This window comes from Melopsittacus undulatus, chromosome 11, assembly GCF_012275295.1.
Source record: "Melopsittacus undulatus isolate bMelUnd1 chromosome 11, bMelUnd1.mat.Z, whole genome shotgun sequence".
In the NCBI taxonomy this organism is placed as follows: Eukaryota; Metazoa; Chordata; class Aves; order Psittaciformes; family Psittaculidae; genus Melopsittacus; species Melopsittacus undulatus.
The window spans coordinates 19,016,757-19,042,494 of record NC_047537.1 but is presented as its reverse complement, the minus strand read 5'-3'; the positions used below and the strand labels follow the sequence as shown (position 1 = coordinate 19,042,494).

Here is a 25,738-nt window from a genome sequence, read left to right as displayed (position 1 = left end):
AACCCAGCAAAACTGAAGTCCTGTGGTTAGAAACCAAACACCTGTTTTCTGGTACCTGCTAAAAGAAAAGATTACCTGCTCTGGGCCAAAGTTTAACTCCATCCATGGCATTTCCTCACCATCAAATACCCATGGTTCACTTGTAACAACATAAAACTGTCTCAGTTGGAAGTTAAAGCTTCTCAGGTTGCTGAAACTCCAAGTTCCAAGAATGCTGAAGATACTTTCTAACATAATATTCGCAGCTATTTTCTTTCCTTCCACCACATCCTTATATTCATTGCGAGAAAGCATATGCCTGAGGTTTTTCATTACAGATGGCTTTGCACACACAATATCATCATACTGATGCCATTCTGGAATAAGCAACACATAGAACAAAGGGAAGCAATCATTTGAGGAGCACACAAACATTTGCGCATTCATCACTCTCAGCTGTCCACAGAGATACCCTCCCTGACCCATTAAGTCTCCACCTTCAGCCAGTGCTCTCATAATAATGCTAGGCCATATAAGTTAAGAGATCTTCCCACCACAAAAGGCCCCATGGATCACCCCGAGCTGCAGATGCAGGCAGGGCAGCTCACCTCCACCGTTGAGCAAGTTGCTTCTTATCAGCAAGCGGCGATTGACATAATGATTTCCTACTGAGCGCTTGTAAATAAACTCATACTCCCCTTCTCCATAGCCAACCCAGTACTTGTAAGGAATTGGTTTATTCAGATTTTCTTTTGTAAGAGTAACGGTGCCTTCAATGAGGTATCCATGCTCTCCTAGATGCCTGCAAAACACAAAACACAGCAAAGGACATGTCAGCTGTCCTATGTAACTCCCTTTTCAATGCTTCTCTCCATTTTTCATAGGAATGGTGATTATTCTTTCATGATGCAAGTTTTAAAATAGTTCACTAAGGAAACTCTTTGTGGCAAAACCCACCTATGCACATATAGCTATTGTCTTTTGTATTAAATGAGGTACCACAATGCATCCTGTTCTCCAGAGCCAAAACTCTCCTTTGCCTCTGTGTGACTCAAAAGGGTACTTACTTGGTGCAGTTCAGCTCACAAATGTTGTCACGCCAGTCTGTATAAGGAGATATGCCTTCAGCCCTGATGAATACTTTATGGATGTCAGGGTTTAGTTTGAAGTCTTTGGATAATATTGCATGGAAATACACTATGACACCATCACTTCTGCTCACAGAACTAAAAGAATGAATTAGAAGGAAAATAGAAAGAATTTTAATATTTTCTTTTTAATTGCACAAATCATTATAACAAGAGTTGAGCCACAGCTTAACAGATGCAGGACTCAGAAACTCTGTCAACAATTCACTCCAACTGATGCTACGTGGCAGGCCTAGCATGAAGCCTAGTGCAAAAAGGAATAAATGAGTCCCATGAAATGCTATGGCCACATGCATGTGGGTCCCTGCATTGGTAAGCCAACAGAAATATCTGACCCAGCAGAATTACCTGTAATGACTGCACTTTATTCCCTCTTTCAGCTCATACACATTAAGCAAAACAGGTTATACTAATGAAAACAGTTCCTCACCCCATTAATCCACAGTTACAGGTGTGAAGCACATGCTGCTTATGAGAGTAAGAAATCAGAGGGCAATCTTGGTTTTAGCCATCAGATACTCAAAAAGCTTCAAGTACCACATGGATCACATGTCCCAGTACATGACCTACACCACAATTCCTGATGAAACACCAGGTTCCTTTTGCATGAGCAGTAATTCACCTCAGGTTTAAGACAATTCTAATTCCACTATACAAGATACGTGCAGACATAACCATAATACTTCAGACCTCTGCCTCAGCCTGGAGTCCTCTGGTCCTCCTCACACCAAACCCTCCAAGTGAAGAATACTGGGGAGCAGCAGGGCTGTTCTCACCTTTCTTTAATCTTATCTGCTGGCTGCTGGTTCCTTTGCCGCAGCTTCTCCTGACTCTCTGCTACAGCCGAAGCATTGCCCTTTCTGGGAACCTCAGGTCCTTTGGCCTGACTTGCTGCCTTGGTTACTGCATGTGTTTTCTCACTTGTGGCCTTCTTTTTCTCCTTTGCATCTTCATTCTACAATAGGAAGACAAACAGCACACATTTAAAAAAGGAAACCTTGCCCAACTCAAGCAAATACTGATCAGAGCATTCACTCACACCCTTACCCTGGAAGCAGGAGGGCTCACTTTCTGCCTGCTCTCTGCTTTATCCTTCCCAGCCTGAGAGCTGCGAGGTGGAGTCTTTGGGTCTTGACTCTGATGTCCAGCACAAGCAGTTGCAGACTTGCTTTTAGGAGCTCCCATTCCAGGAGATGGCTCAGAGGAAGTGCTCACTCTCACCCCTGTTGAAGTCAGGTTCTTGCTGCTACCTGAGGGCTGGGAATCCAGTCTCGTGGCTGGAAGCTGATCAGCAGCAGGGGCACAACTGCTCCCTCCCACATCACCCCTGACTACTTCTCCACACCCTGTGGTGCTTCCACCCTCCACCTTCTCCTCTGGGGTCGCAGGGCTTGGAGATGGGGCAGCCACATTGTCCGTGCTGCTCTGCTTCACTGGGGTCATCACATCCACGCTCCCGTGATTGCCTTCTGCAACTGCTTCCAGGCTTTCAGCTTCCCTTCCCACATGACACGAGGCACCCTCACTTCCACATGGGTCTCCACTGTCCCCAGCATGAACAGCATCACCCGCTTTGGCTACTTCACTGCCTGCGCTTTCCGTTTCTTGTGGAATCACACAGGTATCCGGCAGTTCTGGGCTTTCAGCTGGTGCTGTGCTTAGAGAAGGCAGAGAGTCCTGCTTCTCAGAGCTGGACGGGCCCTTCTTGGATTTACTCCTCTTCTTTTTCTATAGCAAACAGAGAAGAAGGAACACCACAATGTCTGTTTATCCATGGCCAAAGAGAAACTCTTTGGTGGTGCTGGCTGGAGAGGAGGAAGTGAGACCTTCCTGCTACACTGGGAGAATGAAGAACAACCAGGAACAGAACAGACAAGACCAGCCTCTGCCTCCTATAGCAGCTGCAAAGGCAAGTAACTCTTGAGCACTCTCCACCTCTACTATTGAGACCTCCTCAGCAGCAACACAAAGCAGCACCAAGCGTGATGCTCACTAACCAGACCAGTTACCAAGCCTCCCCAGGTGTCCTGCCTCCCCCAGCACAGCACAGGTGCCTGTGCTGCTCAGGGCAGCTGCCCCACTCTGCACATCGGCTGCCTGCATCCCCAGCACTGAACCAAGCACAAACATTTCCAGCTTGCCTGGGAACGCAGGCAGCAGCAGCCAGTGCAGGCCAGTGGGGTTCAGGTGATGCAGCCCAGCCTCACTGCTTGACCAAAGAGGGCAACAAGTGACCAGCAGCCCCTGCTCCTCAGCACCAAAGAGCCTCACCTTCTTCTGTGACTTCTCCAAAGTATCACCAGCCATGGCCTCAGGTGCAGTCTTTGTGGTATCACTCGGAGCTGTTGCACCCTCCAGCAGTGATGCTCCCTCTTCCTCTTCATCCTTCTCCTCCCGTGTTTCAGCAGAGGAAGGAGGCTCATGCATAGCACATTCACGTGTGGTCATTGAGGTATTGATGAGAGCAGCCTCAGCTCCTTTGGTCTCACTCACCTTCTCGGTTACTTCATGCATTTTCTTACTTGGGGCCTCCTTTTTCTCCTTTGTCTCTTCATTCTGCAACAAGAAGAGAGACAATACCCAATTAAACAGGAAACCACGGATGTACACCACCACAAATAGCCAACATTGCCTCAGACGGGTGTGGAGAGTATTGCTAAAGACTGGCTACGTGAACGAGAACATAGAGAAAGTAACATGTTACAGCTGATTCAGCTCTCGGACGGAAAAATACAGGGAAACAAAGTAAACGTATCTTGGTGATGAGTTCCAGTATGATGAAGAAAACTGTGGGTAAAGAAGCAAAAGTAGCAGTGCAAGCAAGATGAAAGAAAACTGGGATGTGTTAAGACACAATAGTGAACCGTTAGCAAGTTTTGGAGACCAGGTTCTCATCCCTTAATGTAACTAATTGTATCTTAGTTGCTGCATGCTGCACTGTACATGTATCCACTGATACAGCAAGCTATTGATTATGTATCCAATATTAATACAGCCAGTTATTGTGTATGTATCAAAGTATAATACACTAAACCATTGTAAGCAGACACAGGCACTCTTAGCCAAAGAATGATGTAAGGCAGTAGAAAAAAGTTATATAAACACTGTGAACCCTGGCAATAAACGAGACTTGTTGATCATAATCGAATGAGCTTGTCTCCTGTTGTTTCCACAGACGGGGGTGATATCAGACATCTCAGTGCTACAGCTAGTTCCATGTTCCTGGCAATACTCATCCCTCATGGAGGAAGGCTACAAGAGAGGGAAACAGTGTTCGACAGCAAGAGGAATCCAACCCAGCCACACTGGCAAGTAGTCTGGTCACTAAGGCACAGGACCCCAGGGAAGGGACATAAGGAAATTGAAAGATGACCAACAGCAATGTGCAGCTCAAAAGCCAATCCTTGAGTGAGCACAGACACCCACAAAGCATAAGACCTCCTCAGAGAGAACAACTGAGCTCCCTAAAGAGCACACCTGGAGGAGTTGGCAGAAGGGACCAGTTCACATATCCTGGGGGCAACTGAGAAAATGCCATGAGAGCTCAGCTAGAACTAACAGATGAGAGCAAAGCTCCAAAAAGAAACACTTCAGCATGTTTCCTTCTCCCCCATACCTCAGCCTTGTGGCCATCAGCTTTACTGACAGCAGAAACAACTCAGTTATAAAGAGAAACCTTGCCCAGCTCAAGCAAATACTGATCAGAGCATTCACTCACACCCTTACCCTGGGAGCAGGAGGGCTCACTTTCTGCCTGCTCTCTGCTTTATCCTTCCCAGCCTGAGAGCTGCGAGGTGGAGTCTTTGGGTCTTGACTCTGATGTCCAGCACAAGCAGTTGCAGACTTGCTTTTAGGAGCTCCCATTCCAGGAGATGGCTCAGAGGAAGTGCTCACTCTCACCCCTGTTGAAGTCAGGTTCTTGCTGCTACCTGAGGGCTGGGAATCCAGTCTCGTGGCTGGAAGCTGATCAGCAGCAGGGGCACAACTGCTCCCTCCCACATCACCCCTGACTACTTCTCCACACCCTGTGGTGCTTCCACCCTCCACCTTCTCCTCTGGGGTCGCAGGGCTTGGAGATGGGGCAGCCACATTGTCCGTGCTGCTCTGCTTCACTGGGGTCATCACATCCACGCTCCCGTGATTGCCTTCTGCAACTGCTTCCAGGCTTCCAGCTTCCCTTCCCACATGACACGAGGCACCCTCACTTCCACATGGGTCTCCACTGTCCCCAGCATGAACAGCATCACCCGCTTTGGCTACTTCACTGCCTGCGCTTTCCGTTTCTTGTGGAATCACACAGGTATCCGGCAGTTCTGGGCTTTCAGCTGGTGCTGTGCTTAGAGAAGGCAGAGAGTCCTGCTTCTCAGAGCTGGACGGGCCCTTCTTGGATTTACTCCTCTTCTTTTTCTACAGCAAACAGAAAAGAAGGAACACCACAATGTCTGTTTATCCATGGCCAAAGAGAAACTCTGGTGGTGCTGGCTGGAGAGGAGGAAGTGAGACCTTCCTGCTACACTGGGAGAATGAAGAACAACCAGGAACAGAACAGACAAGACCAGCCTCTGCCTCCTATAGCAGCTGCAAAGGTAAGTAACTCTTGAGCACTCTCCACCTCTACTATTGAGACCTCCTCAGCAGGAACACAAAGCAGCACCAAGCGTGATGCTCACTAACCAGACCAGTTACCAAGCCTCCCCCAAGTGTCCTGCCTCCCCCAGCACAGCGCAGGTGCCTGTGCTGCTCAGGGCAGCTGCCCCACTCTGCACATCAGCTGCCTGCATCCCCAGCACTGAACCAAGCACAAACATTTCCAGCTTGCCTGGGAACGCAGGCAGCAGCAGCCAGTGCAGGCCAGTGGGGTTCAGGTGATGCAGCCCAGCCTCACTGCTTGACCAAAGAGGACAACAAGTGACCAGCAGCCCCTGCTCCTCAGCACCAAAGAGCCTCACCTTCTTCTGTGACTTCTCCAAAGTATCACCAGCCATGGCCTCAGGTGCAGCCTTTGTGGTATCACTCGGAGCTGTTGCACCCTCCAGCAGTGATGCTCCCTCTTCCTCTTCATCCTCCTCCTCCCGTGTTTCAGCAGAGGAAGGAGGCTCATGCATAGCACATTCAGGTGTGGTCATTGAGGTATTGATGAGAGCTCTTGTGTTCTCCATCAGCAATCCTCCTTCATTGTCACTTGGCTCCATAGTGGAAGGCCCAGCAGCACCTTTTCCTTTCACCTCTGCTCCTGTATCAGGGACCAGGGCAAGCTTCACCACTCTTCTTTCTGCAGTGGAGGCATGGTGTATTGTTAAAGCTCTGGTGGTGAGCAAGCAGGGTCTCCTGCTGACCCGTGTACCAGATTGTTGTGGATTATTTAGGCAGGCAGCTAAACACCACACAGCCCACCGCACAGTGAGATCCTTGAATGGTTTAGATTTGAAGGGACCTTAAAACTCATCCAGTCCCAATCCCTGTCACAGGGAGGGACCCTTTCCACTAGTGCAGCTTGCTTCAAGCCCTGCATGGCCCTACCCAGCCCATTCCCACAGTTTTACAGATCAGTGGGAGGCCAGACGAGCTGGACCATCCCTCTGGGATCAGCTGTCCTGGCCCCGTCCCTCCCGGCTCCCTGTGCCCCCCCCAGCAGCTGCTTCATTGCAGGGCAGTGAGAAGCTGAAATGTCCCTAACTTAGTGTAAACTGATCAGAACAGCTACAATATCTGTGTGTTATCAACACTGCTCTCATCCTGAATCCAAAACAGCCCTGGGAAGGAAATTAACTCTATCCCAAATAAAAGCAGGACATGGATTCACAGGAGTCGCTTTGCTGTTCAGCACCTGCTGCTAGGAATGACACCATCCTCCATAGCACAGCCTCCTTCCCCCTCCAGGGCCCCTGCAGGCAGCAGCAGAGTAATTCAGGTAAGAAACCATGGCACTGAGCTGCTGATCCGTCCCCATGCTACCTCCAGCTGACACTCTGCCTGCCAGCAGCGGTTCTGGATGTTTCTCCTATAGCATCTAAGAGCTGGAGGCCCCGGGTTTGTTACCTTGCTATTCCAGGTTAGCAGAGGGATTTGCTAAGAACTGACCTTGTTAGGAGGCTGACTCTGGTTTAGGGCATTCTTTTAGGACCCTACTTCTTCCTATTAACAACCCAAAAGCAGCTCTGGTGGCCCAGGACATTCTCTCTTTTAGCAAATCGAAGGATTAGGAAGCATCTCTTGCAGTGTAATACTATTAAATGTGTACTTGATTCTGTTAGTGTTCCTAGGGAGAATTAAGTGTTGTCAAACAGAAACCCAGTGAATTCTAACCCTAACAATAAGCTGAAGATGAGAAATTTGGTTTCAAGAGAGACCAAAACAGACTTTTTAATCCAGCACCCCACAGAAATGGCCCTGTTCTGGCAGAGCAGGAACCAGCTCAACACCGGCCATCCGAATGTGCAGAATGAGTGCAGGAGGAGCCAGTAGCTTCTCTGCTCCCCACAACGAAGAAAACTCCATCTCTGGCCAGAACACGAGGGAAGCTCGAGATGAGCAGCGCATAGAGCACAGGGGTGACACGGGAACCAGGGGACACCCGCAGCCTCCGGTCCCTGCGCAGCCGCAGGGCTGGAGCCCCCCCAGCTCACCCCATAGTGCCTCCTCCTACCTGCATCCTCCTGCTCCCCGGTGCCGGGCGCCAGCCGGGCCCCGCACTGGCTGCAAGAACCGGGAGAACCGTCCCCATACACAAAGCTGCACCCGCGGCACTTCATGGTGCCCAGGCACCAACTGCAGTGGGCCCGTGGGAGCCAAGAGGGAGAGAGGAGGACGGGACAGAGAGAGAAATGGAGCCATTAACGTGAGGTGATGAACGCTCCAGGGGTCCTCAGGGAGCCCCGCTCGCCGGGACCGGAGCCCTCAGGCCGCAGCCCTCACCTGACCCGCCTGGGGCGGAGGCGGGGCTGACCCCTGGGCGGAGCCTATATGCAAATGAGTACAGCTCGCTCCTGCGGATAGGCAGTAACTCCCGCTACTTCAGTGTACATATGCAAATGCCATGGGCAGACGGACCAATGGCGTGGCGAAGGGCGGAACGCAAACGAGGCTCGTGAGGGGAGGGCAGGGAGTGGAGTTGAGGCTCCAGCCTGCGGGGTAGGGGGAGAGGACGTCGGGGTCCCGGAGCACCGGCGGAAAGGAGGGGGGGCCTCACCGGGCATCGGGAGCACCGGGCAGGTCCCGGGGCTCCCGGCGCTCATCAGGAGTCTGCAGCGGGCCCGGTAGGGGAGCCCCTTCCCCTTGCCCCCTTGCCCGCGGCAGAGGCGCCCCCCGCAAGCCCGGTGCCGGTGCTCCGGCCCTCCCGCAGCACTGCACCGCCGCAGCCCCCCGCCCCCGACAGTGCAACTCACCCGCGGGCCGGGCCCGGCGCCCGCAGCGGCCGCTCCCCCACTGCCCACCGGTAAAGTTTCGTTTTCCCGCAGAGCCCCAAGTTTCGGTCTGGGGACGTCACCGCCGCTGCCCGGCTCCGGCCCGGCCCCCTCCGGGCGGCTCCCTCCGGGGTCCCTCCCCACCGTGGCTGCCAGAGCCGGGAGGGGTTCCCTGTGCCCCCCGCCATGCTCCGAGGGGCCGGCGGAGCCCGTTCTCCCCCCGCCGAGCCCCGGGTCATCAGCTCCCGGCCCTACTCCGGGCTGGTGCCCCCGGGAAGCCCCAGCCCGTCCCTCCAGCCGCCGTCGGTCGGTTCTCGTTGCCGTCTGGAGCAGCGGCGGCAACCGGCCCCGAGCAGGCTCCCTGTGCCGCAGGAGCGGGGCCGTGGGGTGCTTCACACCAGTGCGAGGGCAAGTGCATGGAGGGGAATTCATCCTACTGGATCCACCAGGCTGAAGTGGGGACGCGGCTGTCACCCCATCACCGGCTCCGGGCGGGACTGAGCTGATGATGCGTCCCAGCAGCCCCCACACACTCGCACACACGGTTTGAGCACACACGAACCCAAACCCTCTTCTACCCCAGGCTCCATTCTGAGGTTACCTGAGCCCCCTCTGGGCACGCAGAGCAGCTTTCCCCGCACAACCCCAGGCGGCTGCACACGACGTGAAGAGAAACCTGCTCCGTCTGCACTGGGCGCTCCCTGTGTCGGGAGGCGGACAGATGGATGGATGGGAACGGAGGGCACAAGTGCACTTCCAGCTCTGCAGGTGCTGCCACGGGTGCAGCGAGGAACAAACGGCTCCAGGCTCCGCAGGATCCAGAGGCTCCGCAGCTCTGTGGCTCCCGGGCACCTCTGCTGCTCTTTGAGAGGAGGAGCTGTGCTTTAAGGCACGGAGCATGCGAGCACCGGGAGCCGGGTTTCAGTTTCATTTCCTTGGTTTGCTCAGCAGTGCCCGGTTTAGTTTTTCTTTCTCACACAAAAGCGAAAGCTTTCCCCAAAGGAATGCAGAGCTCACATTGACTCATGTGCAATCACTGCTTTATTGCACCTTCCTTCAGGGGTGCCAACCAAGGGCAGTCGGGAATACTGCCCTCCCTGCATCCTGCCCCAGCCCTGCTGCCTGCTGGCACTAAGTGCTTTATACACGCATTTTATAGCCAGGCAAACACAAGCTGGGGTCGGGCTGCACCCAGAGGGGCAGCAGAGCCCTGGCCCGTGCAGCATTTGTCAGAATGTCCCACAAACCCAGAGGGATCAGTAAGGAACAGAATCAGTGCTGGTTTTCATCTCCCAGCAGAGGAGGGTGAGAACCGCAGCACGCCCACGGGACTGGAGGGCAGCACCAGCACCCTTGGAGCTCGCATTGCCACGAGCACGCTGTGCATCACAGTTCAGTGTTTGAATCATTGAATCATAGAATATCCCAGAATAAGAAAAGTCTCCAGAATTAAAACAGCTGATTTAAAAGATGGCAGCTTTGAGGATGGGGAAAGGCCTGGAGGAAGGATGGCTTTTCCCAATGACTGGGATAGGGAATGGTTTTCCCTCACTAATCCTTTCCATAGATTGTCTGCCCTATAGGTACCCGAGCCCCGGCAGCCAGTGTGGGACCAGTGGGACCTCTGGGACAGTGCAGGATGGTGGTTGGATGTCACTGGGGTGTCGGTGTCACCGCTCACTGGATGAGCCCCGCAGGCAGCAGTGAGCTCTGGCTGGTGCTGGCGCTGGACCTGGTGGCTGCCCTGCTGCCCCCCAGCTCTGCTCCTCCGCACCGCTCTGAGCCAGGGAGATGGGGAGAAACAAGACAGTTTTAGCTGGGATAGAGTTAATTCCCTTCCCAGTGCCGTGTTTTGGATTCAGGATGAGAGCAATGCTGATAACACACGGATGTCCTGAGCAGAGTTTACCATAAGTCAAGGACTTTCCTCTGCCCTGCAGCAAGGTGGAGGAGGTAACTTTGGGGCACAGGGAGCTAGGAGGGACATGGCTGGGACAGCCAACCCCAGAGGGATGTTCCAGCCAATCTGGCCTCACACTGACCAGTAAAACTGGGGCCTGGGCCAGGTGAGGGAGCAGGGGCTGTGCACATCAGCTCTGGGGCTTGACAAAGGTCACATTCCCCGGTTCAACTTCCAGACCCCCTACTCAGCAGCAGCCTGGGGTCCCAACCCCAGGAGAGCACCAGGGGCAGCCCAGAGCCTCACCTGCCTCCTCCCAGCTGGGGAAATGCTGGAATCCCTCTAAGTCTGCAGACAGCAGGACTTGGAGAACAGGGTCCTGAAGGCAGAGGAACCTGGGCTGGGGCAGCCTGCTGCTGGCCACTTCCCTCATACCAGGGCTGTGACCCCCCCAGCCAGCCCTGGACACAGGATGCAGCCCTTCCCCACCACCCCTTCTCCCACAGCTGCACTCAGGACCTGAAGCCTCCACCTCTTTGGGATGAAGGCTCTGCCAGAAGAGAGGCAGTAGCATCCTTAGGATAGGTGCCAGGGGCAAGCATAGACCCTGCCCTGGGGAGCAGAGCTGATGCCTGGTGCAGGGAGAGGCAGAAGGACCCAGTGTGGGGCCGAGGCTGCATCCCACGTACCTGCAGCCTGCAGAAGGCCAGCGAGAGGCCGTGCTTGTGCAGCTCCTGCAGCAGCTCTGCCAGCCCCACCACCACCGTGTAATCAATGCTGCTGATGTGACAACAGTCCAGGATAACGGAGCGCGGTGGAGATGCTGCTGGACAAAGAGCACATGGTCACGTTCCTGATGACCAGTCCCGATGTGACCAGCCTGGGAAACAAAGCCCAGAGCTGTGCCTGGAAGGGGTGAGACAGCAGCGGGCAGAAATGATCCAGGCGGGTACCAGGTTACAGCCAGGTTCCTGGGAGAGGACCAGTGGGCCCAGGGCACTGTACCTGTGAGAGCATGGCTGCACACAGCATCCCGGAGGCACTCAACAGCAGGGAAGTGCAGGCTGCTCCACGGCTGCACAAGGAGCATGTCCCCATCTGACACCTCAGACACCTGAGCAAGACCCCAGTGCAGGGGGATGAGGCACAGGGAGCTCAGGGCTGTGCCCCTGCAACAAAGCAAAGCACCATCCTCCCTGCATCCAAAGGGAGGTTTGAATCCCACCTTTATTGGGGGCCTGGCAATGGAGTAGAGCAGGAGAATCCCTGAGACCAGCATCCCGGCCATGATGCCATACTGGATCTCCCAGAAGCAGAGCAGGAACGTCACGCAGAGGGGCACAAGGTCCAGCCCTGCAAGGGAGACAACCTGCACCTTGTCCTCATGCCACAGGGCACAGGCAGAGCTGGGCTGCACCGGGGATCAACCATCCCCGACTCGTGCCCTCACTCTTAACCCGCCAGAGCGTCCTGAAGATCCCAGCATCAAACATGGGCACCACAGCTGAGATGATGACAGCAGCCAGCGCCGCTTTGGGGATGTAGTAGAAGAGCGAGGTGAGGTACGCCAGCGAGAGCAGCACCAGGGCACCTGCAGGACACGGGGAGCCCCTGAGCCATGGCACCCCATGCCCAGGGTGCTGGGGTGCTGGGCACGGGGACCTGCAGAGCAGCCCACAGCAGGGACAGGGCTCTACCTGTGATGAGCCCTCCCGCGGGGGTGCAGACACCCGACTGCGCGTTCACCGCTGTCCTGAAATGCAGAGCAGTTCATTGGGCCAGGCTGGGCCCAGCACCGCCCATGGAGCAGCAGGAAAACCCCACTGGCAGACAGGAGCTCCCACCCTGCAGCAGCACGGCAGAGCACGCAGGAGCAGAGGGAAGGTCGCTGCAGGACCCTGCATAGCCCAGCAGCTAAGGTGGGCAGCTGGGGACCAGCACATGAGCTGAGGGACACACTGGACTCTGCACATCCTTCCACCCAAGGTGTCACAGAGCCGCAGCAAGGGGAGGGCTGGGGCTCCTGCTACTCACCGGCCAAAGCTGCCCGTGATGGGATACGATGAGACGAAGGAGCCCAGGATGTTGGCAAAGCCTGCAGTGGGGATAGAGAGGGGCTGGAGATGCAGCAGGTATGGGAGGCACAGCACAGGGCCACGAGATGGGTCTGTGCCCCTGTCATCACCTCCTCCATCCCCAGCTGGTACCTGGGGCTGGACCAGAGCCCATCCAGGTATCCGGGGCCGGACCAGAGCCCATCCAGGTACCTGGGGCTGGACCAGAGCCCATCCAGGTACCTGGGGCCGGACCAGAGCCCATCCAGGTACTTGGGCCGGACCAGAGCCTATCCAGCTGTGTGAGCTGTGCTCAGGCTGCTCTGGAAATTGCTAAACTGTGGGAAAGGCTTGGGGTGGGGGCAGCAGGCAAGGTAAGAAGGGCAAACCTTCAAGCAGAGGTAGGGCTGCTGGGATGGGGACCTCTGACAGCTCAGGGGCTGTGGGACACACAGTGGTGCTCGGGCTACATCCCCACCCCTGCCCTCCTGCTCCAAGCAGTCTCTTACCCATAGCCAGCAGCTCCTGGTTGGGGTCAATCCTGTAATCATTCTGCGAGGCTGAAAGGACAGGAGCAACATTGCCCGAGCTTCCCATGGGCACATGCGCATGGAGACAGCCACGAGTCTATTCCCAGCACCCCCGGGCACAGGAGCATCCCAGCACTCAGATCCCACACACAACACAGGGACTCCCCGGCCCCCTCCCAAGTCAGGGATGGGGGAGCTGCCTGGCCAAGGGGAGGGGGTCAGCAGCCCCACACGGACCCCTCCTGCTACCCCACACTGTGAACCAGGCTCAGCACAGGTAGCCCAGTCCGTCCCAGTGCCCCCATAGGACCAGCACCCTCCCGGCTCCCCAAGCCCCTGCAGAAATCCCTTGTGCCATTGCAGGCGCAGGAGCCTGGTGCAGCCATACCAAAAGCCTTGGCAATCGCAATGGTCTCCAGCAGGCCCATGAGCGGCACCACGGCCAGCCCGACCCCCATGTCCTGGGGGAGAGGACATGGTCAGTGTAGCCACAGAGGGATGAGGGTCACCCCATGGCAGAGCCTTCTCCTGCTGCACAGGGAACCACTGACTGCAGGAGTCAGCCCAAGGGGAGCCCATCCTGTGCCAGCCAGCCTGGCACCCACCTCCACCATGCTCTGGAAGGGGACGGTGCCGTTGGGTGTAACCATGGAGAAGTGTGGCAGCCGGAATGCCGGGAGGCCCTGGGGGATGCTGCCAGTGAGTGTGAATGGCTGGGACCCCATCACCTGGAAGGAGTAAGCAACCAGGCCGGCAGACAGGACCACGACGGCGTTGCGTGCTGCAATGCAAGAGCAACCATGAAAACCTGCCCAGGGCAGCAGGAGGTGGGTACCAGGCTGCTGGGGTCTTCCAAGCCTCAGGAAGGGGCATGCACAGAAGCAGAATCATCCCTGGGACTTTGCCCTCCCTGACCCACCTCCAGCTCTCAGCTCCTGCTGACCTGGGGCTTTCCCAGTTTTGGGCTGTCTCTGCCTTGCCCCAAAGAGACAAGACCCCAGGGAGGATGGCAGCAGGAGGAGAGAGGCCGGGGGTGGCCAACGCACCCGTGGTGGTGGTCCAGACAATGAGGTAGCTGACCCTGACAGGCAGCGACTCCACACGGGTGGCTTGGGGCAGGCGGCTCTTCATGGCCCGGAGCCCTGCCAGCAGAGCCAGGCAGGCCAGCCCCAGCACAGCATCCCCAACCCTGCAAGAGGCACATCAGTGCTGCGGGGCGCAGGCAGAGCTACCCCAAAGCCCCGTGGGAGGTGCAGAGCTTGCAGGGATGCTGCCGGCACCTCTGGGGACACAGCAGGGGAGGGAAAAGGGAGACCCCAGAGATGGGGGTGAAGCAGCAGAGCCAGAGACCCTACAGCTGCAGCAGGACAGAGCAGGGATGGAGCAGGGTTGGAGCAGGGATGGTGCTGACCTGGTCTCCCCAATCCTCCGCAGCATCTCAAACACCTGCAGGAAAAACTGCCGAGGGATCCCCCGCAGCCCCAGGATGTTCTATGGGAAGACAAAGCCTGGTGAAAAGCTGGCACCACCCAGACTGCCAGTTGCCATGGAGGGACTGCCAGGAGCACCAGGGCCATGGCACACACACAGTGCTGGTGCTGTTGGTAGGAATGCTCCTCAGTAACCATCCCATGCTCCTGCACGCACTCCACAACAGCCCTTTACCTGCAGGATCTGTGCAGACAGGGCCTCAGGGTGCTCTGATTTTTAACCCACTTCCAGGCCCTGAGATGCCCCCACCCCATCGGGCACCCCTCCTGTGCAGCTCCCAGGAGGGGTTAATGCTGGAGCTTTCACCCCAGCACTTACAGCCTGAACATCCCCCTGCACGTTCTGGAGCCGCAGCCCCGCTGCAACCACAGCCATTGGCCAACACCGGCTGCTGGCTCCTGGCAGAGTCTCCCGGAGGCTCTGATTTTGGTTAACCACAGAGGAAGCATTGCAGCCCCAGAGAGCCTCAGGTCCCTGAGAGGCCAGGGAGGGACCAGGGGAGCTGCAAACCCACCCTGATGAGGGAATCACCAGCACCCCTGCAAGTGACCAGATCAAGTGTCCTGGATTTCCTGGTGTCCTGGATGCCACCGGCTGGCCACAGGCAGAGGGTGCGTTGGGCTTCGTCTGCTCAGAGCACAGCACTCATGGAGCCAGCAGAGCTGCTGTGGGGGGGGGAAACCAGGGCCCCTCTGGGGCTCCTTGCTCTTACACTGAGCACATCACCCAGCCTGATGCTAAACATCACAGCTCTAGGAGAGGGCAGGTGACGTGGCCAGGATGGAGCAGCAGGTCCTACCTTGATCTGGTTGAAGCTAATGGTGATGGAAGCAGCTGATGTAAACCCTTTAATGACCGGGCAGGAAATGAAGTCCAGAAGAAACCCTGCACAGGATGGGCAGTAGTGAGCACGCTGCTGGCCCAACAGCACGCACAGGGTGTTTGCATACACCTAGAGCTGTCACAAGCACTAGCAGGACAACCCCAGTGTCTGAGAGAGCTCAGGGGGTGGGGGCACAGCTACAGGCTGTACAGTGATACCCTTGCACGGCAAGAGCATCTCACCGAGGTGCAGGAGCCCCATGGCCAGCTGGATGCAGCCAGAGAGGAAGGTGAGAAGGATGGCATAGACAGGCTCATGGAACGCGTAAGAGGAGACAAGCAGCGACATGATGGCCGTGGGACCCAGCGTCACGTCCTTGGCGGTGCCCAGGAAGCAGTAGACAAAGCAGCCCATGAAGGAAGAGTAGAGACCGTACTGCACAGGGACAAAGGGAGCGCTGGCACAGCGCGGGCACCGGGAGATGCCAGAACCCTCCGGGATGCGAGGACCCGGACTCCTTCCGCTCCCTCCGCAGCCCAGCGCACCCGCGGCGCTAGCGGGCTCCTGCCCCGGGGCACGGGTGATGGCACCGGAGCCCGGGGCCGCCCGGCCCTGCCCGGGCAGCGGCACCCACCTCGGGCGGCAGCCCCGCCACCTCGGCGTAGGCGAGCGCCTGCGGCACCACCGTGAGCCCCACGCTGAGCCCCGCCACCAGGTCGAGCCGCAGCCAGGCCAGGCTGTATCGGGGGAGCCAGCGCAGCACCGGGAGCCGCCGCCGCGCCGCCGGCCACGGGCACGGGCAGCCCCCGCTGCTCTGCCGGGGCCCCGGGGCCGCCATGGCCGCGCCGCTGTCCCCTGCCCGGCCGCCGCCAGCGCGCTCCGGACCCGTTCCCTGCCGCTGGGCCCCGCCCGTGCCGGATCTGAGGCTCCGGGACTGCCCCATGTGACCGGGGCAGAGGAGGAGCTGCCGAGCCCCTCCGGCGCCAGTGCCGGTACCGGTACCGCTGCCGGAGCCATGCGGCTCTGGGTGCTGGAGCTGCTGCTGGTCGCGTTCAGGACCGGCGGGGACAGGCCCCCGGCCCCTGCCCGCAACGTGCTGCTCCTCCTGGGTGAGTGCGGCAGCCGGAGCCCCGGAGCCGGTCCCGAGGCCGCGGAGATGAACCTCGGCTTCCGTGGGCAGCGCAGGGCCAGCCCCAGAGTCCCACCGCAGCCCCTCCGTGCCGGGACGGTCACTGCAGCACCGGCCCCAGTCTGCATCGGCCCCTGCAGGGATGCTCCCGGTGTCATCAGTCACCGGGCCCGGTGCCCAGGGCTCACCCCGCACCCCTCCCACTGCAGCAGATGACGGTGGCTTCGAGAGTGGCGCCTACAACAACTCGGCCATCCGGACACCCAACCTGGATGCGCTGGCTCGGCGCAGTGTGGTTTTCCAGAACGCCTTCACCTCCGTCAGCAGCTGCTCCCCGAGCCGGGCCAGCATCCTCACGGGCTTGCCCCAGGTAGGGCACCCGCATGCCCTGGGGTTCAGGCACAGCAGGGATCAGAGCTGACCAGAGCTGGCTCTGTGGCACAGTCAGGACCTGGCCATCCCCCCCTGCCCGCTGACATCCCCTCTTCCGTCTGCTGGGACCTGCTCCCCATCCACACAGGTGCAGTGCACATCTGGGCTTGTTCTGGGGCCAGGCCCAGAGGCATCATCCAACTCTGTTGTCTTCCCTGACCACAGCACCAGAACGGGATGTATGGGCTGCATCAGGATGTGCACCACTTCAACTCCTTCGATAGCGTGCGCAGCCTGCCCCAGCTGCTCAGCCAAGCACACATCCGGACAGGTAGGGACACAGGGCAACCAAGGACCTGTGCCCATGCTCTGTGCTGATCCCTGGCTTTCGCTTCGCCTCCCCCCCCCCCCCCCCCCCCCCCCACTGCTCTGTTGCCACCTTCATCACACCTCAGCTTTTCTTCCTTTCCTTATACTTCTCCTTCCTGGTTCTCAGGTTCACACAAGGCTCATGCTTTACCCAAACTTCCACTAACACCCATGCCTGTGACCCAGTTGGGTCCCATTTTCCAACCAGATGTGGAAGTGCAACTGACAGAGATGACTGGGGAAGCCGGTGGCAGCTTCCACTCTCCCCAGCGCTGGCTGAGCACAGCCGGTGCTGGAGCAGAGGAGCTGCAGCAGCCCCTGTCCTCCCCTGGCTTCTGGCACAGCACATGTTCTTGCAGGCATAATTGGGAAGAAGCACGTTGGGCCTGAGGCCGTTTATCCCTTCGACTTTGCCTACACGGAGGAGAACAGCTCGGTCTTGCAGGTCGGGAGAAACATCACCCGAATCAAAGCGCTTGTCCGGCAGTTCCTGCACAGCCAGGATGAGAGGTGATGGGCTCTGTGTCCCGGGACAGGCTGCTAGGGGTTGCAGGAGAGGAGGGGGAAACAGAGAACAGGAAAACCGGCTTTGCTGAAGACGTGTGTCCATGTCTCACTGGGAGACCTTGTCTCTGAGTCACCCCATACCCAGAAGCCCACATCAGGGGGAGTTCTCCTGCTGCCCCCAGCTCCCCCCTGTACAGCCCAGGGCAGGTCTTGGAGGTGGGGGCCACCCTTTGCCTCCACCTCCACCCTTTCACCTCTAGGCCTTTCTTCCTCTATGTCGCCTTCCATGACCCACACCGCTGTGGGCACTCCCAGCCCCAGTACGGGCCCTTCTGTGAGAAATTCGGCAATGGAGAGAGCGGCATGGGCTGGATTCCCGACTGGAAGCCACAGCTCTACCGCCCAGAGCAAGTGCAGGTGAGGGCCTGTGGGGCTGCATGGTGCTATACGGGGCTGCATGTGGCTATATGGGACTGCACAGGGGCTGCGTGCAACAGCAGCCTCTGATGGAGACAGTCACTGCCACCAGCACCATGCGTGAGAGCTGGCGGAGGCCACTGTGCTGTACCCACAACCTTCCTGGGGTGGCCCCTTTCCTTGTCTCTGTATAGGTCCCACACTTTGTTCCAGACACACCGGCTGCCCGGGCGGACCTGGCAGCCCAGTACACAACCATCGGGCGCATGGACCAAGGTGGGAGCTGCGGGGCCAGGCTGGTGCTGTAAGCACTGCCCTCCCTCCTGCCCCTCCTCATCTCTGCCCCTCCATCCATCTGCAGGGATAGGGCTGGTCCTGGAGGAGCTGCACCGAGCTGGCTTCCACAACAGCACACTGGTGATCTACACCTCTGACAATGGCATCCCCTTCCCTGGCGGCAGGACCAACCTCTACCGGTCGGGCACAGCTGAGCCCCTGTTGCTCTCCTCCCCGGAGCACAGGGAGCGCTGGGGCCAGGTCAGCCAGGCCTTCACCAGCCTGCTGGGTAAGGGAGCAGAGTCCTGCAGAGCTGGTCCCCATCCTCTCTGCACCAAAACTTGGGGTTCTGTCCTATAGGGCAGGCTGCAGCCCCAGGCAGGGAGAGGAAGAAGAACAGCAGGGTCCCCTGCAAGGACGTTATCCCAGGGCTCAGCCCCAGGACCACCCATAGCCCATGTGGCAGCAGACCCCAGGGACCTTTCTGCCCCTCTCTGGGGTTGTGTTTCCTCCTCTCACCCTTCTCTTCTCCCCCAGACCTGACGCCGACCATTCTGGACTGGTTCTCCATCCCCTACCCTTCTTACAGCATCTTTGGCACGAAGCAGGTGCATCTCACTGGGAAGTCTCTCCTGCCAGCACTGGAGTCGGAGCAGCCCTGGGACACCACCTTCAGCAGCCAGAGCCACCATGAGGTGACCATGTACTACCCCATGCGAGCCATCCAGCACCAACAGTTCCGCCTCATTCACAACCTCAACTACAAGATGCCCTTTCCCATCGACCAGGACTTCTACGTCTCACCCACTTTCCAAGACCTGCTCAACCGCACCAGGGCCGGGCAGGCAACCCACTGGAACAAGACCCTGCACCAGTACTACTATAGAGACCGCTGGGAGCTCTTCGACTGCAGCATTGACCCCACGGAGAGCCAGAACCTGGTCTCAGACCCCCGCTATGCTCCCATCTTCCAGCTGCTCCGTGTGCAGCTCCTGAAGTGGCAGTGGGACACGGGGGACCCCTGGGTGTGTGCTCCTGATGCTGTCCTGGAGGAGAAGCTGAGCCCCCAGTGCCGGCCACTGCACAATGAGCTGTAAGCATTCCTGCTGCCATGGGACAGCTGTGAGCAGGGTCCCGGCTGGGCCAATCCCACATCCCTGGGGGACACCTCTGCTCTGTACCACGAACACTGCCTGGCCCTGGAGCATTCAGGGATCTTTGAATCTCACTCCTATGGAGCCATAGGGATGAGTTGCTCCTCAATAAAGCCTCTGGGAGCGAGGTCTCTGTCTTTACCGAGAGCTGAGCATGTCCCCATCAGCTTCCAGGCAGGGATGCCAGGGGGTGCTGAGCCAGGGCAGGCAGCAGCAGAGGGGCACAGACAGGAACTGGGCTGCTCCCAGCAAACAGCAGCTTTATTACAGCTCCCTTGCCCCCTGTGCAGATCCCACTCCCCCAAAGCACAGCCAGAGCTCCCGGACAGCTCACCCGCACAGCACTGAACAGTGCTGCTGGCTCCCAAGGCACTTGGGTCTTTTTCCCCTGTTTTGCAGAAGATGAGGGTTCCCCTATCCCCGGGGGTGTGCAAGGACCCCCAGTGCAACTCCAGTCTAAACCCTGATAACTCCTGTTAGCCAGGAAGGAAGCCAAAACCCAAGAGCTGCATTGTATGGGATGGATTTGGCCCCAGAGCAGGAGGGAGCAGCTTGATGCATCCAGCAGCAGCTCAGGACCAATTGATCACAAACTGCTCCCACATGGGCAGCGACACTGGGACTCTCAGCACCTGGGGGAGAAGGAAGAGTCAGCACAGGGAGAAGCAGGGATGAAGCCCAAGGCCTCTGGCCGGCAGCACTTGCCTGGGTGTCACTGCGGTAGGAGAAGTCATCCACGAGGGCACCGTTGGCCAGGACTTGCCGGGGAGGGCTGGTGACACCCAGCACGGTCACAGCCTCCAGCAGGACCCCATCGAGGTGGGCACTCGCCTGCAGGAGCTGGCTGAGCACGGCGCCCTGCGGGGACAGCTGGGCCATCACCGTGCTCCCGGGTCCCACAGGCACCCAGCCCACTGCAGGGCACACAGCCAGAGGTGACAGCTGCTCTGCCATCACAGAGAGTGGCAAAGCCATTTACCAGGCTGCACAGCACTACTGGTGCAGAAAGAGTCATGTCCCTGGCACAGCATCTTTCCTTCCTAAAGCTCCTACAGGGACCTCCTGGACCCCACCAGTGCTGTAGCCACAGTCTGGCACTTTTGGCACAACCCAGCTTGGCTGCACCAGGGCACGGTGCTGCCCATGGCCACACATGAGCCATGGGCACCAGGACCCACATGTGGCAGTGAAGCCCCGTGCCCAGACACCCCCATTGCTCACATGCGTGGCCAGGAAGAGGAGCTCGGTGTAGTCACCCCTCTCAAAGCTCTGCCAGCTCTCCCCATCATCCCAGAACAGGTCTCCCCTGGCGAAGCCGCCCGGTGTCAGCGCCACCACCAAGGCCATGCCCTTCTTGCGGGACTCAGCAGTGTTGAATGCAGGCTCCTGGGGCACAGGACCAGGCTCAACTCCAGGTGCTGCCACAGCAGCTCTGCCCCAGCCCAGCCGCACACCACAGGCCCATTCGGCAGCACCCACTCTGGCGTCAGTGTTGTGCCCCATGCCTGTCACCGCAGTGCAGAGGGGATTCACCTGCAGTGGCAGGATGTGCCCTGCGCGGACATGGACGTTGATGGTGTCCAGGGGAGCAGGCAGGAGGATCCACTGCCCTTTGCTGTGGATGGTGGAGTCCTAAATGACAACGAAAAGAGCAGGTGCAGGGCACTGATGCCCCATGTTGTGGTCCTCAAATGGCCACAAGGGAAGGTGGGTGAGGTACAAGTCCTCAACACAGCCCGGGGGGGGCCGGTACCCGCGGTGGGGTACAGGAATGCACATGGGGCCCTGCAGCAAAGCCCTGGTGCAGCCACTGGGGATGGCAGTGGAGCACCCACCCCTGCGAGGCTGTACCACGTCCCCGCTGGGAAGTAGCCGCTGACTTTGGTCTGCCCGGGCTCCAGCACGGGTGTGATGAGCAGCCCCGCGCCCCACATCAGCTGCCGGTCCACAGCCCACGTGTTGCGGTCCTGGGGGAACCTGGGCGAGGAGGGAAGGGCAGTGCAGCACCGGGAGACCCTCACCCCCCGCCCAGGCCAGGGGCACTGCGCTCACTCGAGGAACAGGGGCCGCGCCACCGTCTCCCCGGCGGAGTGAGCGCGGTGGAAGAGGGTGTAGAGGAAGGGCAGGAGGGAGTAGCGGAGGTGCAGGGCGCTGCGCATGGCGGCCTGGGCAGCGGGGCTGAAGGCATACGGCTCCTGTGGCTGCAGGGGAGAGGACAAAGGGGGATGCTCAGGCTGTGCACGGGTGCCTGCTGGGGACTCGGGGTGGACTCCCTGCAGCACGTGCTGCCCAACGGGGTGATGGGTCCCAGTGCTTACCCGGGCACCATGGTCATTGTGGTTCCTCATGAAGGGGTAGAAGGTGCCCAGCTGGGTCCAACGCACGCACAGCTCCTCTGATGTGTCACCCGCGAAGCCGCAGATGTCAGCACCCACCAGAGGCACCCCAAAGAGGTTGAAGAGCAGCACCTCTGCAGGGCAGGCACAGAGGACATCAGGGTGCTGGGGTACGGAGCCTGCAGAAGAGGTGCAGGGGACATGGAGCCCCAGCGCCCTGCAGCCTACCTGGTATGGAGTAGTAGAGCTGCTCCCATTCACTGCTGACGTCCCCGGTCCAGTGCCCTGCATAGCGCCCATGCCCAGCGAATGTCGAGCGCGAGATGATGAAGGGGCGCGTGCCCCGGACCCTCAGCAGTGCGCTGCAGGCAGGATGGGCCCCACTCAGCACTGCCCAGCCAGGAAATGGGCTCAGCAGCTCCCAGCAGCAGCACAAGGCTGGCGTGTGCCAGGGCAGACACCCAGTGCCACCATGGCCATAGGGCAGGTGATATGGACAGCGCACAAGACGTGAGCCCCCAACCCATTACCGCATTACAAACCAAACCCTCATCTACCCATCAAATACATTCCCCATACCCAAGCTGCCCACTAAGAAGGAGCCTCTCTCCCAGCTCTGGCATCCCCTGGGATGTGCATCAGTTCCTCCTGGACATCAGGAGCTACAGGCTTACTCATGGGAAGCGATGGCCTCGGTCAGCCCATAGAGGCTGTGCAGGTTGTAGTGGGAGGACAGGTACTGCTGGCTGGAAGCACAGATGGTCCCGGCTTGGAGGCGTCCTCCAAACACGCCTACATGGGAGAGGTGCTGATGAGGGTGAGCTCAGAGCCTGCTCGGGGTCAGAGCATCCCCCGGGGTCCTCCTGGTGCTCCCACCCTGGGCAGGGGCTGGTGCTGCTCCCATACCCGGCACGTAGGGGGGATGCTCCAGGTTATTGTTGGGGCAGCCGTCCTGGGAGCCCTCCACAAAGTTCGATGGCTCGTTCATGTCCTGGGGCGGGAGGGAAAGGATGGGGTGTCCTTGCTGCAGCACTGGGACCCAGCAGGGATGCAGGGTGGGATGCAGAGAGCTGCAGCCGGGGGTTCTGCCGGGATCACTCACAATCCACATGCCATCGAAGGGCACCTGGTCGTGGAAGTCCTTCACCATATCGTGCCACCACTCCCGAGTCTCTGGGTTGGTGAAGTCTGGGAAGACCGTTGGGCCCGGCCAGACCTGCGGGAGGGAGGCAGCAACAGGCAAAACCCCACAGCCCCCATGTGCCACTGACCGTGCACTGGGGCCATCCCCTGCCCTGTGCCCTCCAGCTCCCAGTCCTGCTGCAGCTGCCCCACACAAGCCCCGTCCCTGCACTCACCTTCCCAATGAGGGGCTGCCCCGTGGCATTCCGGATGAACACGCCCCGCTTCAGTCCCTCATCATAGGGCCTGTAGGTGCCAGGAGGCCCCGAGCTGCTGATCCCAGGATCCTGGCAGGGCACAGAGCCAGGGCTTCATCAGCGAGGGCAGGGAACAGCCTCCACTCTCCTATGAGGAAGCTCCATCACTGCCCTTGGGGGGAGTTGGAAGCCATGGCACAACCGGGGGTCACTCACCACAATCATGATGTACCTCAGCCCTTGGCGGTGGAAGTCCTGCACCATCTCTGGGTAGTCCTTAAAGCTTCTCTTGTTGAAGGTGAAATCCCTCTTGGCATCCGCATAATCCAGGTCGTTCCACTGCACATCCTGCAGACGATGGCACCGATGATCAGGGAGGAGCAGGGACCCCTCCCCATGGGGGTCCCCATGAGCCCCCCACAGCTGCCCTGGAGCAGAGGCTCTGGGGAGCAGCAGAGAGGTACCTGAGGGAAGCGGGCTGCAGACATGTTGGCCACGACCTGCCGGGTGATGTCGGTGGAGGAGTAGCCCCAGCGGCAGAGGTGGAAGCCCAGGCCCCAGTAGGGGGGCATGAAGGGGAACCCTGGAAGGTGGGAGGGCAGGTGATGGACAGATGGGCTCAGGGATGGCCGGGCATCGTGATCCCTGCAGCCACCTCCACCACACTGCTCCCAGCACAGCCATCCCAGGAGCACCCGTGCCCCAAATCCACAGCTCAGCCCTACCGACGACATCCAGGTACTGCCGCACCACGCTCTTGGGGTCGGGGCCCAGGAACACGTAAAAATCCAGGATCCCGCCTGTCGTGCGCCAGGTCAGGGCTGGGCTGGGCTGCAGGAGCACGTCTGGGGAAGCACAAGCACCGGAGGAACAAGGTGGGGATGGGGACGGGAGCAAGCCCATGCCCAGCATCTCCACAGGACTCACCCATCGCGTTGCTGTTCAGCAGAAAGACACCGTGGGCAGAGCCATCGTCCTCCATTCCCAGGTAGAAAGGGTGGGAGCCATAGAGGTTGACCTGGGGCTGGAGCAGAGCACGGTGCTGGTGAGGCTCCAACAAAGACCCCAACACAGCACCCACCTGCCCCTTGCCTCCAGCCAGGAGACCTTGGGGTGCAAACCTCGGCTCTGCAACCCCAAACACTGCTTGAGCTGGCCAAGCTCTGCCCTGAGCAAGAGCCGTGGACTGCAGCTTCAGAGCCTTGCAGAGCCCCAGCAGGACAAAGCCTGGCCCATGGGCTTATCCAGAGCTGAGCTCAGCTCAACTGGACACCTTTCCCCAGCCAAGGACAAGACAAGAGGCCACGGGGCCACCCCTGCAAGTAGAGCTGAGCCGGCTCCCTGTCCCTCAGCCCTGTTCCATACCATGGGTGCCATGTCCCGATTCCAGAGGGTAACCCTGGTCCACGCTGTGTCAAGTACCAGTGGCGTCAGATGCTCCCCAAGCCCAGAGATGAAGTGGGAGGGCAGGGAGGTGGAGATCTGCAGGAACTGGTCTGCGAAGAAGAGCGGCGCTACCGTGGTGTTGAGCCTGCCAAGGGAGAGGGAAGCGTGGAGCTGGAGCCAGCGCCAGGCAGGGACACAGATACTTGTCACCGTGTGAAACAAAACCAGGTTTTGGCTCAGATCTGGGATTCCTGCTTCCCTTCTCAGCCACTGAACCAAAGGGGAGACAAAGCAAAACCTTCTGGCTGCCACCCTTCTGCCGGCACCAGTGTCCCATCACCTCCCTTACCAGAGTCAGGTTCCACTTCCATACCAAATCCCTTTGGGAAGCCCAGAGCAGGATGGGAACTTACAGGACCTGCCCACCGCGCTGTCGGTAAACGACGAGACCGAAGGGCTCCTCGTTGATCTGCACGCCATAGAGGGTGGTGGCCACTCGCCCGCTCACCCGTGGCGTGTCCAAGGGCACCTCATAGCGCTGCCGGGCCGGGTCCCGCAGCTGCGAGGCAGACAGAGGGGATCGGTTGGGGACCAGGACCAGGGAACCGGGACACCGGGATTAGGCACCGGGGCACGGGAGCGCACCGTGAAGCGCAGGCGGGCAGGGGTCTCCAGCAGCACGTCCAGCCGCAGACAGCCCACGTCCCCCGGCAGGAAGCTGGCGGCGACGCGGCGGAGCCGGGCCGTGTACCCGCTGCCCGTGACCGTCACGTTCTCCGCCCGGTAACTGCGGTAGCCGCGGGGGAAGAAGCACCACGGCGGGCCGGGGCCGGAGCCGGGGTCGGCGGGCACATAGCAGCAGCCCCGCGCCTCGCAGCCCTCCCGCGCCAGCAGCCGCTCGGGGCCGCAGTCGAACCGGCTCTCCGGGGGCACATCGCAGACGGCGGCCCCGGCGCCGAGCCCCGCGGCGGGCACCAGCAGCGCCAGCAGCGCGGCGGCGGCCCCCGGCCCCGGCATGGCCCCGGCTCCCAGCAGGCTCGCGGGCCCGGAGGCGTCACCGCTGCCCCCGCCTCCGGGGCGGGACC

At 59.2% G+C, this 25,738-nt stretch overlaps 4 protein-coding genes across 6 annotated transcripts in view; 1 reads left to right on the top strand and 3 right to left on the bottom strand.

Annotated features, from left to right (window-relative positions):
- RNF213 (ring finger protein 213) overlaps positions 1-6,127 on the bottom strand; it is a 47,498-nt gene extending 41,371 nt beyond the window's left edge. The window contains 7 exon segments of the mRNA XM_034067603.1: positions 76-356; positions 588-781; positions 1,047-1,190; positions 1,904-2,082; positions 2,175-2,855; positions 3,399-3,518; positions 6,077-6,127. Of these exon segments, the coding sequence (XP_033923494.1) occupies positions 76-356; positions 588-781; positions 1,047-1,190; positions 1,904-2,082; positions 2,175-2,855; positions 3,399-3,518; positions 6,077-6,112 (1,635 nt within the window). The 5' untranslated portion in view covers positions 6,113-6,127.
- A 3,445-nt stretch (positions 6,128-9,572) lies between these two features.
- On the bottom strand, positions 9,573-16,166 carry SLC26A11 (solute carrier family 26 member 11). The gene is made up of 16 exons (XM_034067783.1): positions 15,963-16,166; positions 15,571-15,763; positions 15,305-15,390; positions 14,426-14,505; positions 14,061-14,203; positions 13,620-13,795; positions 13,403-13,475; positions 12,994-13,044; positions 12,465-12,525; positions 12,128-12,183; positions 11,881-12,021; positions 11,656-11,783; positions 11,436-11,544; positions 11,120-11,253; positions 10,737-10,809; positions 9,573-10,308 (listed from the first exon to the last, which is right to left on the bottom strand). The coding sequence occupies exons 1-16, from the start codon at positions 16,164-16,166 to the stop codon at positions 10,208-10,210; spliced, it is 1,809 nt and encodes a 602-aa protein (XP_033923674.1). The 3' UTR covers positions 9,573-10,207.
- A 117-nt stretch (positions 16,167-16,283) lies between these two features.
- On the top strand, positions 16,284-19,679 carry SGSH (N-sulfoglucosamine sulfohydrolase). Of its 3 annotated transcripts, XM_034067514.1 has the most exons (8): positions 16,284-16,437; positions 16,667-16,827; positions 17,055-17,160; positions 17,558-17,708; positions 17,966-18,122; positions 18,317-18,398; positions 18,484-18,687; positions 18,988-19,243. In XM_034067514.1, the coding sequence occupies exons 1-8, from the start codon at positions 16,344-16,346 to the stop codon at positions 19,095-19,097; spliced, it is 1,065 nt and encodes a 354-aa protein (XP_033923405.1). In that variant the 5' UTR covers positions 16,284-16,343; the 3' UTR covers positions 19,098-19,243. The 3 variants fall into 3 exon arrangements, with proteins under 3 accessions (XP_033923405.1, XP_033923407.1, XP_033923408.1); XM_034067516.1 differs by lacking the exons at positions 16,284-16,437; positions 16,667-16,827 and having other exon boundaries at positions 17,052-17,160; positions 17,326-17,708; positions 18,936-19,679; XM_034067517.1 differs by lacking the exons at positions 16,284-16,437; positions 16,667-16,827; positions 17,055-17,160; positions 17,558-17,708 and having other exon boundaries at positions 17,710-18,122; positions 18,936-19,679.
- A 116-nt stretch (positions 19,680-19,795) lies between these two features.
- GAA (alpha glucosidase) lies at positions 19,796-25,670 on the bottom strand. Its single transcript, XM_034067782.1, has 19 exons — positions 25,299-25,670; positions 25,067-25,212; positions 24,633-24,798; positions 24,195-24,291; positions 23,993-24,112; positions 23,732-23,850; positions 23,484-23,615; positions 23,247-23,357; positions 22,991-23,104; positions 22,795-22,879; positions 22,563-22,680; positions 22,117-22,250; positions 21,871-22,022; positions 21,605-21,753; positions 21,388-21,529; positions 21,086-21,184; positions 20,774-20,938; positions 20,258-20,410; positions 19,796-20,184 (listed from the first exon to the last, which is right to left on the bottom strand). Exons 1-19 carry the CDS (start codon positions 25,668-25,670, stop codon positions 20,125-20,127), a joined length of 2,634 nt encoding a protein of 877 aa, XP_033923673.1. The 3' UTR covers positions 19,796-20,124.
- Between the last annotated feature and the right edge of the window lie 68 nt (positions 25,671-25,738).

What these genes read in the sequence shown, in the direction of transcription:
- SLC26A11 (XM_034067783.1), bottom strand. Translation starts at nt 16,166, where the DNA reads ATGGCGGCCCCGGGGCCCCGGCAGAGCAGCGGGGGCTGCCCGTGCCCG. An exon ending in CGGAGGATTGGGGAGACCAG is followed by an intron (nt 14,204 to 14,425) that starts GTCAGCACCATC and finishes TGCCTCTTGCAG; the next exon opens with GGTTGGGGATGCTGTGCTGG. An exon ending in TGCGATTGCCAAGGCTTTTG is followed by an intron (nt 13,045 to 13,402) that starts GTATGGCTGCAC and finishes CTGTCCTTTCAG; the next exon opens with CCTCGCAGAATGATTACAGG.
- SGSH (XM_034067514.1), top strand. Translation starts at nt 16,344, where the DNA reads ATGCGGCTCTGGGTGCTGGAGCTGCTGCTGGTCGCGTTCAGGACCGGC. An exon ending in ACCGCCCAGAGCAAGTGCAG is followed by an intron (nt 18,123 to 18,316) that starts GTGAGGGCCTGT and finishes GTCTCTGTATAG; the next exon opens with GTCCCACACTTTGTTCCAGA. An exon ending in CATCGGGCGCATGGACCAAG is followed by an intron (nt 18,399 to 18,483) that starts GTGGGAGCTGCG and finishes ATCCATCTGCAG; the next exon opens with GGATAGGGCTGGTCCTGGAG.
- GAA (XM_034067782.1), bottom strand. Translation starts at nt 25,670, where the DNA reads ATGCCGGGGCCGGGGGCCGCCGCCGCGCTGCTGGCGCTGCTGGTGCCC. An exon ending in GGCAGCCCCTCATTGGGAAG is followed by an intron (nt 23,105 to 23,246) that starts GTGAGTGCAGGG and finishes TCCCTCCCGCAG; the next exon opens with GTCTGGCCGGGCCCAACGGT. An exon ending in TCCTCTTCCTGGCCACGCAT is followed by an intron (nt 20,411 to 20,773) that starts GTGAGCAATGGG and finishes CTGTCCCCGCAG; the next exon opens with GGCGCCGTGCTCAGCCAGCT.